Below are 12633 nucleotides of genomic sequence, written 5' to 3'. Positions count from 1 at the left end.
GAAAGTAATCACCTTGGGGCCCTTTCAAAGGGTTGAGCTTGAGACTGCAAACATGGTTTTGGAAGTTTCATTTTTTTAAATGCTGTTTTTGACAGGGAAGTGTTTTTGCCTGCTTTCCATTCATTTCAAGAATACTTGAAGGATGCGTTGAAAGTTTGGAAGCCTGTAGTCCAAGTGTTAAAGAGGGCACACCATTACGGTGCTATGTCTGGTGTACTCTATTTCCTCTCTGCATTCCCTCTGCTCTAGTCATCATACTTTTGCTACAGGGAATATGCTAGAAAGATATGAGCCGAGTAAAGTAGGTCAGGCTTGGTTCTCTTGACACTGCTGAGGAAATGCAGCATGTGGCATAGAGCTGATATCACTTTATTCTTCTTCAGCTCCAACCGTGGCACATATTCAAGGAAATGTGGAAATGTGTGAATTGCTTATTGAGAGCCTTAACTACTTTTCTTTCCATTCTTCCTTGACTTAGAGAAGCTTATAGTGGCTTCCGTGGCAGCTTAATCCATGAAGGGCTATTGGATAGGGTCCACTCTGAAAGTAGAATATGTGATTTGACAAGACAATTAATTGTCAATTAAAATCCTCATAAGAATGAAAAATGGCAAAGGACATTTATCACTTCAGCCGCTTCAGGGCCTAGGCTGGATCTAGACACATCGAAGAGAAGTGTTTCAGTTAAACGTGTTGTAAATTTAAACAGAGAAAACAGGTAGAGAAAAACAGGGCTCCACAGCACCATCTGGTGGCACAATGATATATCACATACACAACGCATAAAAATCACTTTTTCTTTACCGATCTAGCTGAGTCCTACGGTCTCTTAGAGCTCCTGAACTTTTTGTAAAACTTAGGCTGGAACTGTTCCAGATTGCGGTGAACTGGAACACATAAAACATGGGCTAGATTCCTTTAAGATCACAGGGATCTCTTCTAAGTGGGCATTTGCTTCATGCCAAATGGAATCATGTTTTCTTTGCACATGAAACCCACTTCAGGCTTCCTCTTGAAGGCTGTCAAGGTGAGAGAAATGTGAGGGAAATAGCAAAAGGCTGCACAAACAGGTGTGCAGAAATAATGAAAAACACATTAATACACCTATTTATCTAAGTCCTTTTATGCTGTAAGCAGCAATGTTTTTTTGTTTATTGTTTAAAGCTCTATTAGTTCCATTTTATATGATCATACTACCAGGGGTGGAATTCGAGCCCAAGAAAAAGGGCTTCCTCAGAGACCATAATTCCAGATTAAGCACACAGTCTGATGAAAACCAAACCAACATATAATCACAAAAACCTGAAGTGTTCTGAAGTCTGTTGCAGATAAGTGTGTGTGATATTAGATTTAGATACCCAAACCCACCGAAATAAGTAGATTTAACTAACTCAAGTCTGTTGATTGTAATGGGTCCAATCAGTATGACTAAAGTGCGATATCACCAATAACATTTCGATTCAATCAGATTTTAAAAATAAACTCTGTTAGTTTTGTAAATATTTCTATTGTGTATCTTAAACAATAACGAGTTAAAGGCTAAATACTTAGGGTTGCCATATTTCATACAGTGAAAATCTGGACAGAAAGGTTCTTCTGGCAAAGTTGTTGAGATTGCCCAAAGTTGTTGGGAAATTGGCAAAAACAGCACTGCCTACATGGGCTGCCATACATCCGGATTTTCCCAGACATTTTGCTGATTTCTGCCTGGACACTGCTGCCAACTGCAGTATTCCAAATATGTCTGGGAAATTCCAGACATATGGCAACTCTTAAATACTGGGACCCCCACAATAATGTCTTGGTAGGCTGGGCCCACCTTTTAAAATAACTGATAGGCCAGAACTGCCCTTCCCTTCCCTTCAATTCCAGCTCTCCACCCAATATATAATTAAGAATAAAGCAGATTTCTGTATGCTAATTCCATTTACTCATCATGTTTTAAATGAAATCCTCTTTATTAATGTAAAGGCTTTGTGCACATGGAATTCCTCTCATTAATTTTGCTTAATTCCTTACTGCAAACTGGATGGTCACAAGAATTATTTCTGATTATTTCAAGGAAGAGCTTCTTCCGTGTGAATATCCAACTACTGTTTAGGCCTTGCAGTTGAATCTAACACATGTTGAGACTAAATTACAGGCTTCAAAGAAGCAGGCCCTTTACTGTTGCAGCCCCACTACTCCCTTCCTCAGGAAATTGGGATGGCTCTCTTTATGAAGTCAAGTCAAAAAGCTTTATCTTTCCCTCAGCAGTGAAGATTGTTTATATTAGTAGTAGTTCTCGCAGTAAACAAAAGTGCCGTGCATATGCATGTGGGAATGGAGTTGGTTTGTTTTCTACAGAGAGGAGAGAATAAATAATTTTTCCATTGATTTTTTTGGCTTTCATTCTTGGAGATAATGCTAGGTCTGTCAAATCCACTGTATGAATAAATGACAGATTTGATTGAGCAGGCGTCTCTCAAGAACTGCTGTGGATAAATGGGAATGATTAGAAGTGGAAACAGATGAGACGAAACTGCACTTTAGAGAGGCCTAATTGCGTGTTCAGGCCCAGAAACCTCCCCCCTAAATAAATTCACAAATGACTCAAATTTTTCGTTTGGTTTTTGGCAGAATTTAGGCCACAACTTTATTGATTACAGAAAGTGAGTGGTTGCATAGGCTCTGGTACGACTAGCTATCTGCACTCTTGCAGGTAGCGCTGACCCAGGGCACCAGCATAGGTCAGCCTAGGGTGAACACCTGGATAGGCAGAAAGCCGGGAACAAGCTACAGTATGTCTGCCACCCAGATATCCCCCTGGACTCAGGCACGGGCACAACCCCCTCACAGGGTTGACCAAACCATTTGAGTCCCTGGATTCCTTTAACGGAATACCCTTCATGTAGGGATGGCGAGAGCGTTCTCCCATCCCTATCACCTGAACCAGAGCCTATCCGCAACCTTACAAGTTGTGACGATTTGCTACACGGCAGGCGAAACCCAAATGGCACCAGCCAATCAGCCAAGTGGGGGAAAATCCTGCCGTCAGGGGCGTAGGAAGATAGGGGCAGTGGGGACGGGCCGCCCCGAGCTGAGCGATCCCAGGGGTGCCATCACGGCTGCCCACCCCGCCCCCAAAACACATGCCCTGCCCCTGCGCGCAGCGCGCCCCACCCCAAAACACACACAAGGTGGCGTCACGCTTGTGGGTGGCGTGACGCCCCTCGCTGGCCCGCCCTTCGCCTCCGTCCAGGGAGAGCGCGCGTCGGCTGAGGGAGCAAGCTGGTCCCAGCCGCCGGCTGGTGAAAACCTCACTAGGCGCTGCAGGGCTTGCTCAGCCAATGCGCACTCTCCCTGGATGGAGGAGAGGGGTGGGCCAGTGAGTGTTGTCATGACGCTGCGGAGTGGCACCCTGCCCCAGGGGTGCCTCCACTTTGACGCCCTGGGTGCCAAAGCGGCTAGCAACGCCCCTGCCTGCCATGCCCCTGTCCCAACGACAGACGACACACGACGGCATAACAAGGTCAAGCGCAAAATGCCCTAAAATTAGGGAGAGGTGGGCTGGTGTTCCGAATGCATGCACTGAAAGAGGAAGCTCTGTGTCACGTGCATGGGCGTATAAAGGTCCCTCGATCCGTTTGGGCTGCATCCCATTGGCCAGATTGAACCCAGACCTATCAATCGGGTGTTGTGGCTGACCAATCTTACCCACCCACAACACAGCGTGTCGGTCTCCAGGTCTCACCGCAGCATGTGCCCTCTTTGAGGGAGGACCCAATTTAATGAACGTCGGTGCTGAGAAATGAATTCTGTCACAGAGGAAGGGCATGTAAGACATCATGGCCCAGGAAGTGGAGCTGGAGGAGAACCGGAGTGCCAAGCTGAGCTGTTTCTGAAGGCAGAATCTGAGGCTGTCCACTTGCACCCTTCCCAGCTCTGTACTCATTGCTACCCATTAACAGTACAATTCTACATGTGTCTACTTGGGAGCAAAGTCCTGGTGAGTTCAATGGAACTCATACCCAGGTAAACATGTAAGATTGGGCCCTAAGGTTATTCAGTCCCCTAAATTCAACATAGCTCAGTCGGTAGAGAATGAGACTCTTGTTATGCAGGGGACTAGATGACCATGAGGGTCCCCTCCAGCTCTGCAATTGTATGGTTCTAAGCTAGGGTTGCCATATTTCAAACAGTGAGAATCTGGACAGAAAATTTGTTGAGCATGGGGGGAGGAGTTGTGAGCTTTTAAAAGTTTTGCCCAAAGTTATTGAGCTTTTTTGGCAAATTTGGGGGGGTGGTAATTGAGGTTTTTGAGCTATTTTAAAGAAAAATTGCCCCAAACGACACTGTCAACATGGGTTGACATGCGTCCAGATTTTCCCAGACATTTTTTTCAATTTTTGCCTGGACACCACTTCCGACTGCAGTGTTCTGGATATGTCCAGGAAATTCCGGAGAGATGGCAACCCTCGCAGGTCCTGAGATGGAGAGAGTGAACCATAAAGGTTGAGGATATTGGTGGTTCTGTTGTCATTTTAGGAGCCACTGGTCTTTTTTCCTTTCTTTTGTAAGAGCTTCTTTTAAAAAATTAAAAAGCATTCATTTTAGGAATCGGTAATCAAGGTAGAACATTAAAATTCTCATTGAAGTTCTGTGGCTTCAGTACATTAAAGGAAGCTTCTTCACAATAGCCAATCCTCCCCACCCCCACCTTGAAAAATAAAAGAACTCTCTGTTCTCTTTGTGTCTAGAAATAAAAGAAATATTAGAATCAAAATGACAATGATAAAATAGTAGTACGGCATCTGTTTCTTGTTGGCTTTTTTTTTAATTAAAAGAAGATACATTGCATTAGCATAAACAATTTTAACCAGAAATTAAATCTGCTAAATTGTATTTGGGACGGATGGTATAAAGGACGCCATAAAATCCCTGTTAGGTCTAAATCAGCCTGACATATAAACCAATCAAACTGAAATAACTGGATTCCAGCCAGGAAGTGGCACAGAAACGAGTTGAATGCTAAAGTTTGCAGCATCAGAAAGTTAAGGTCACTTCATACACCTGATGTAATGTGGCGAAATTTAAATTGCCACCATTTTTACACAAGTTAAAAACTTCTCCTGGCTCAGTGAGAAATAGTGAGGGAAGAGTCACCTGTTTAATTCCTGCCAGTCGAGCTGCTGTTAAGGGCAAAGGAAGCAAAGTTAGTAAGTAAAAGGTGGCACCCTCCTGTAAGCAACATGACACTTGGCAGTGTTATATCATGCCAGCAATCTGGAAAGACGTAACTCACCTTACCAGAAGACACATGTGTTTAAGGCAGCCAATTTAAAACCAATAATGCTTGGCAGTTTGTGAATTAGTTTGTGAATTAGTCTGCGGAGTACTTAAACTGAAAATACTCAAACCGAGGCATACTTAAACCGACGTATGACTGTACTTATCCCAAAGTATGAGTGTAATTGGTTCTGGAAGTCCGTACTTAACCTGAAGCATACTTAACCTGAAGCGAACTTTCCCATTGAAAGTAATGGAAAGTGGATTAATCCATTCCAAACGGGTCCGCGGCGTTCGTAAACTGAAAATTCATAAACCGAGGTGTTCATAAACCGAGGTATGACTGTACTGTTAATTTTTTTGAAGTTATAACAACCAGTATATTATCTAACTGTTTGTTTGTTTGTTTGATCTTACCCAGCACTAATGTATGCAAGCATTTTTGGAAATGTATCCGCAATAATCCAAAGACTGTATTCAGGGACTGCACGTTATCACATGCAGATGTTGCGTGTAAAAGAGTTTATACGCTTCCATCAAATTCCCAACCCACTGAGGCAGCGGCTTGAAGAGTATTTTCAGCATGCATGGACATACACAAATGGCATTGACATGAACATGGTATGTAAATCTGCTTTTGATTGCTAAAAAATAATGGTACAGGGGAGGAATATGTCTCTTGACTTTGAATGGCCTTAGGGGCCTGTACTGAATACTTATTTATTTATTTATTTGGCCCGAGGATACTTTCTGGTTTCCCATTCATGCCATTATACATTTCTGTATATTGCAGTATCATCTTAAAAGCCATTAATTATTCAATGCAATGTGGTATAGATTCATAAAGCAACCATTTCCACCCTTTTTGGGCAAGTGTAATGGTTTGACAGCATCTGGATTTGGCTGCGAAAGCTAGTCTGTAGCATTTCTAAAGTAGTTTTACAGAAAACTTGCTTTAGATCCTTCGTTCTTTGGATTATATGAGCAATTACACACACACACACACACAGAGAGAGAGAGAGAGAGAGAGAGAGAGAGAGAGAGAGAGAGAGAGAGAGAGAGAGAGCGCTCTGAAATTAAGCAGTTGCACATAAAATACAAACTGCGACTTCATTGCTGAAAGAGAGGTGGCATAGTGTTATACAACTACATAAGAGCCAAAAGTATTTCAGTGGATGTGGAAGAGAACAGTTTCTGTGTCAAGTTGCTCTAACTGATGGGATGCTTAGAGTTCAAAGGACTCTTGGTTTGCAATTGCATGTTTATATCCCTGTTGTTGTTTTACTGGAAAGCAGATTCAAAGACAGCAACTGAAAACCTAAGCGCTATGCAATGAAATCATTTTCCTTGTTGCTGTTCATTTGATCAAAATCACACACATACGTACACCAGTTGCTTTGCAACCCATGGAGGGAAAGGCAATATTTTTCCCGACAAGGAGAAAAAGGGCATGTGCGTGCGCACACACATGTGCTATTTTGAGAGGACAAACTGGAGAAAGAAAAGGGTACAAATTGGATAGGCTTTTGTTAATATGTGAACTAAACGAATTTCTCCCCCATCTGTTCAAATGAACATATTTCAGGCATGCTGGTTAGGCTTCTAGGCTCTCGCTTCAGCTTTTTCCAGGGTATGGTTTGAACAGACACTGAGGTGGGACATGTTGGCAACGACAGCGCTACGAAACTATCATCATTTGTGCACAGCCTACATGTCTGCCCACAGTTTCATCCAGGGAAATGCAGCCTCTTTGAAGCGAGATGTTTGAAAACCTAAACCAGCTGAAGTCGATGAGAGATGTGCTTCAGGAAGATGTGAAAATCCCTTGGCACGTCTTCCTTTTGATACATTTATTTCCACTTCTGGTTTAACGCTACAGCACCAATTCGTTCCGTTTAAGTCAGAGTCTCAAAGAGACCTTCCCTAATGTCATTAAGCCAGAAGTGGAAAGCAAGTTATCAAAGGGAAGTGGTACCAATTAGAATAAAGGTTTGCCCCGCAGTCCCTCTTTTGAATAGTGCTGCCAGCACGGATCCTGCTAAACCCCAGTAAGTTTGTCGAGACTAGTGCTGATAAGCACAGGAATAAGTGCACTCCTTGTGTGGCTTTCACGTGTCTGGCATTGAATGCTGAGACTCAGAAAATCCTGTCCAGAAACACCCTAATCCAGGCATCCCCAAACTTCGGCCCTCCAGATGTTTTGGACTACAATTCCCATCATCCCTGACCACTGGTCCTGTTAGCTAGGGATCATGGGAGTTGTAGGCCAAAACATCTGGAGGGCCGCAGTTTGGGGATGCCTGCCTTAATCCAATTTCCATGGGGACCAATACAATTAAGGGGAGCATTCAGGGCTGGATTCAAGTAAATAGTTGCCTACACAATAAGTCCCACTAGCACAACAGGACTTTCCCCCTTCTTCTGCCCCTGCACACCCTCGCCCCCTTAAATTGGCTCTGTGGGGTCAAGAGAGTGCCCAGAGAAGGGAGAAGGGGGAGATCATTTCATCCGGCAAGCAGAAATGCTTGCACTGAAAGAGTGCCCTCCTTAGTGGAACTTCGTATTCCACTCTCAACTTCTAGAGGTTGCATCCCAACAATAGTTGCTCTATACAAGTGTTATGGATGTTGCTGAACTACAACTCTCACCATCACTGGCCAATTGACCATGCTTGGTGGGACTGATGGAAGTAATCATTCAGCAACATCCAGAGGGCTAAATGTTCCTCATTCCTGCTCTAGACTCCTGAGTCTTTAGCTGTAGCTTGCATGACCCCACCGGAAGCATCTCAGCCTGAATGAATATCAATCGGAGCCCATGGAATACTGTTAGATGAAGTCATTGAGATATAATTGGTACAACTGTATCCAGTTGCTTCGTAGGGCATTTAGTGACAGAAATGCTCCTAATAAAATGTATCATCAGCATTCATTCACAGCACCACATAGGTGTTTTCACTCAGATTTAAGTGCCAGGTAAATTGGTATCAGTTTACAGCCTAATAGATGTGAAACCTACCTGGAAATGTGCATTATTTTAAATAATAAGCCTAATACCAACTGGGCGGTTGTTCAGCTAAGCTATGCATGATGTAAGACTTTATATGTTGGAAAGCAGTATTGAATGTAGTTTATTGCAAACAATAAACACAGTTTAGTGGCTTATTTTGTAATATTTTATTTTTAATGCTCTCGTGAAATTAAATACATCTACTTTTAGAACAGTAACTAAATGAGTGATCTAAACAGAATACATATGGTATATGTATATGTGTTTATACATACCTTAATGCAAGAATGCAAGGTTGATATGCCAACTGTCTTTTGTATGCTGTACTTATGAAAGATTTATCTCTTTCTTGTCTGCTTCATACCTAAATACATGGAATAACACCACCCACTGGTAAGAGCAGGAGGTATTTATATCCAATTTAATTCCAGTGTAAAAAAAAAAAGATTATCCATGTTAACTGTTGAGTTTCAAACTTCTTTTTAATGCTTTCTGTTTCAATTTGTAACCTTTTTCTGCATGACAATGTGATGGATACAAAATAATAATACTATTGGCAAAAACAGGCATGGGGCAAGAAACAAACCCAGCACCGAAACGATTTAAACCAAAAACCTTTCTGAAGGTGCCACATTATTATCCACTTATTGACACCACAGCTCTAAGCACTCTTCTCTGCCCAAAAAAGGTTCTGTGCATATGGTTAGCTAGTTTGTAAAAATGTTGCATTCAAAGGAAGGGTGTCATGCCTATCATTCTGTGCTTTCTTTTGAGTTAGTGCCTTTTCGTTCACACCACATGCATGCTACTAGCAAGGACCAATGGTTCCCCCTTCCCCACTGCTGTCCCAAGATCAGAACTATGTGCAGACGTCACAGATTCACACAAGGTTTTGTACTGCTTGACCTTGCATGATGGTTAACTAGGAGGGACCCCATTCTCATCCAGCTTGCATGCAGAACTCTTGCCAACACCAGTGGGATTTGGAAGACGTGTACGAACATCTAAAGGCAGGCAGCTTGAATACTGTAAGGTGTATTTGGCAAGTTTTAGTTCTGCAAACTGAATGAAGTCAAGTCCAAAGCAGTAACAGTTGCTGCTGTGAAAAACAAATGCATGCATAATTTAATTATATTCCTACTTAATACAGTGAAAGGCCTTTTAAAAGGGGCTTTAAAAACTGTTTTAATACATAGGAAAGCGTACAGGTTATTTTTCACATAAGAAACAAAATGCTCACATATTTGTAGCTCCTTTCATGAAAGCAAATCCTCATGATCCTTATATTGAAAAGAAGGAAACGTCCTTCCGAGCCCTATTTTGAATGACTAATACATAAAAAGAAAATGTGTCATTCTTTTATTGAGATATGATCAGAGTCTAATTAATTTGTTCATTTCTTTCTCTCTACTTCTCCATTTCTTTTGTCATACAATTCAGCTGTGCCATTGATAACATACCAATGTGCAACAGTTGATAGAGAGGATTTGTGACTTACTATAACTGGCATCCAAATGCTGACATAAAAAGAATATAATTTAGTCATTGTCAACACTGCATGCACCAGCAGAAATGTCATTGAGAAAATATTGCTTCATATGATCAGGGCTATAAAAGTTGAGTAGCCACTGGCATGTAAAACTATGGGCCAGTCAATTGGCATCTGGGATGCTGAAAAGGACAGGAGTTTTCAAGTCTTCTGTGTGCTGTTTGTAGAAGTTGGCCATAATCTCCTGCCCTTCCTTATATTCTTTTCCCGAGTTCCTTCCTTGCCCATTTCAGTTAACTCTTCCAGCATCATCTCAAGGCCAGTTGGAGGTGAACCAGCAGCAGAGGCAAAAGCGTCGTTCACGCTACCCTCTGAAATGAGTCAGTTATTACAATCAGACTCTTGCTACATCTATAGTCCCTGTTGTTGTGTAAATGCAGTTAATATTCTTAACAAATTCTGAAATTCTGAATTCATACAATCCTAGAACTTAACCATCCAGCCATGACATTTATTGCAGTTGGCATGCAGTGTCTGTAGACAAGTTTCATCTCAATACAGAGTTTGAGACATGACATTGTTTAAATGTGCAGTCATTGTACTCAGGAACTCAGTGCAACTAGAGGTGTGATTTGTACACAGAGGAAGCCTATGGGCATGCAGCAGGCTCCCCTCTACAGATGTTGCCTCATCTGGGGGCTTGGCTGATCGGGGTATCCTCCACTACCCCTGTGCACAATTAGCAGGCTGTGCGAGTGGGAATGCGGGCTTAAGAGTATTTATTTAAATGTACATGTAGCCCACCCTTCAGCAAATGGTTGCAGGTGGGTTTCCAAAACAAAAAACAAAAAAAACCCACACCCAATTAAAACAAGCACAAATTATATTATCAGAATCAAAAAATTAAAACCACAAAACTAAGTAGGGGGATTCTACCTCCCTGCTCATTTTGGTTGCTCCTCCAACTCCCCTGTACTAACTTCCTAGAATTCCACTCCCCACCCCATGCGACTACTAACCTCCCTTTTCACTTTTCCAACCTCATTTCTGAAGCCATTCCTCCTCCTATTCTGCACCCCTGGCATCCCTATTTGCAGGTTCATCCCCATTTTCATATCTCTTCCTCCTCCCTCCTTTCTGCCTTGCCCCTTGCACACATTCCATCCCTGTGGCAACCTCCTGGGTCCTCCTTCTCTTGCACATTGCAACTCCTCTTTTCACCTTCCCCTCACATTCTGAAGCAACCACCACTTCCTATTCTGCATGCCCTTTGTACCCTGGTTTTTGCCTTCACCCCCATTCTCATGCTGCTGCTTCTTCTTATCTCTCCCGCCATTCAAGGAACCCAATGTAATCCACAAGCCCGCTCTGTTATCCCACAGGACTCTCTTTCCCTATCTTCTTTCACATATATCTCATACAAACACAAATAAATCTTTTCCTCCCCGCCCCCACCCCAGATCCATTCCGAAAACTCTCTTTAATCCCACTCTCCCCTTCTTCCAGGAGCCCTATCTTAGCTGTCACACAAGTAGTTCTTTTCTCTTCCCCCTTCTGTGCTGGATATGGGAAGCAGGCAAGCTTGGGAGATGGTTGACTTGAGAAGGGTTTGAGGGCCACGAAACTATCTTAATATGATTGTATCCTTTAAATTGTCCAGCAAGCCTTCAGAATGAGAGGGCCCTAAGAAGGTCAGGTGTTTCTGTGCTCATTATGGGTATACAAAGTAAATTTTTCTAATATGCTTACATTATGTAGAAATTGAAGATATTTTAGAATGGGTCTGAAAAACTTGTATTCCTGAAGCACACTTATTGGACGTGATCCCAGTGAAGCCTGAGGCGCTGTTAAAATTGTTTTACCCTCAGGCAATATAAAGTAGTCAACTATTCCTAATTATTAAAATGCTCGACTATTCTTATTGACTAAGCATATCTTACATTAACTAGTTTTGGCAGGGAAAGATAGATGGGGGCAGGCTGCTGTTGTCCTAGATAAAATAAGCTTGTTCCTAGGTATTCTGTCTGAAAACTTTGCCAAAACTTATTCCGTACAATAAAAGGTCCCTGATCTGTGAGCACACCCTCAAAGAGAACTGAATGAACACTGGTTCCCCTTTAGCAGGTTTTAGTGGCTCACTAACTGTTTATTATAATCATATAATCAGTATGTGGAATGAAGGGGTGAATCATGGCTGAAAGCGGTATTCATATGATAGAGTGCTAAATAATTTTTAATTTTCAGATAAGAGAGAGCTGGGATGAACTTCAAATTACGGTATCAGTAAATCTTTCCTTGCGACAAGGTATCACTCTATAATACTTGCATTGTTATGCAATTGGCTGACTCTGTAACACTCTCTTCAGAATTTTTTCCTCAGCGTGATCACACCACTCTTGGTGGGAGAGTGCAGGTGAGCACTCTAGAACAGTGTTTTTCAACCTTTTTTGGGCAAAGGCACACTTGTTTCATGAAAAAATCAGGAGGCACACCACCATTAGAAAATGTTTAAAAAATTAACTCTGTGCCTATATTGACTATATATAAAGTAATTCTCCCACGGCACACCAGGCAACATCTCGCGGCACACTAGTGTGCCGCGGAACAGTGGTTGAAAAACACTGCTCTAGAACAGGCATCCCCAAACTGCAGCCATCCAGATGTTTTGGCCTACAACTCCCATGATCCCTAGCTAACAGGACCAATGGTCGGGGAAGATGGGAATTGTAGTCCAAAACATCTGGAGGGCCGAAGTTTGGGGATGCCTGCTCTAGAACCACCACATTTGAGAACCACCTCCACAAATTAGAGTTCGGAGCTTCTGAAGCAGGAAGCCTCCTCTGCTTGTGGAGGCTTCCTATGAATTT

The 12633-nt window shown here is 42.5% G+C and overlaps 1 protein-coding gene across 1 annotated transcript in view; it reads left to right on the top strand.

Annotated features, from left to right (window-relative positions):
• Positions 1-12633, top strand: part of KCNH7 (potassium voltage-gated channel subfamily H member 7) — a 252913-nt gene that overhangs the window by 210465 nt on the left and 29815 nt on the right. The window contains exon 9 of the mRNA XM_035132633.2: positions 5690-5889. Within this exon, the coding sequence (XP_034988524.2) occupies positions 5690-5889 (200 nt within the window). The remainder of the gene's footprint in view (positions 1-5689; positions 5890-12633) is intronic.

The sequence above is a fragment of the Zootoca vivipara genome, chromosome 1, assembly GCF_963506605.1.
Source record: "Zootoca vivipara chromosome 1, rZooViv1.1, whole genome shotgun sequence".
Lineage (NCBI taxonomy): Eukaryota > Metazoa > Chordata > Lepidosauria > Squamata > Lacertidae > Zootoca > Zootoca vivipara.
Note: the sequence above shows the minus strand (reverse complement) of the source record. Positions and strands in the feature narration are given on the sequence as shown.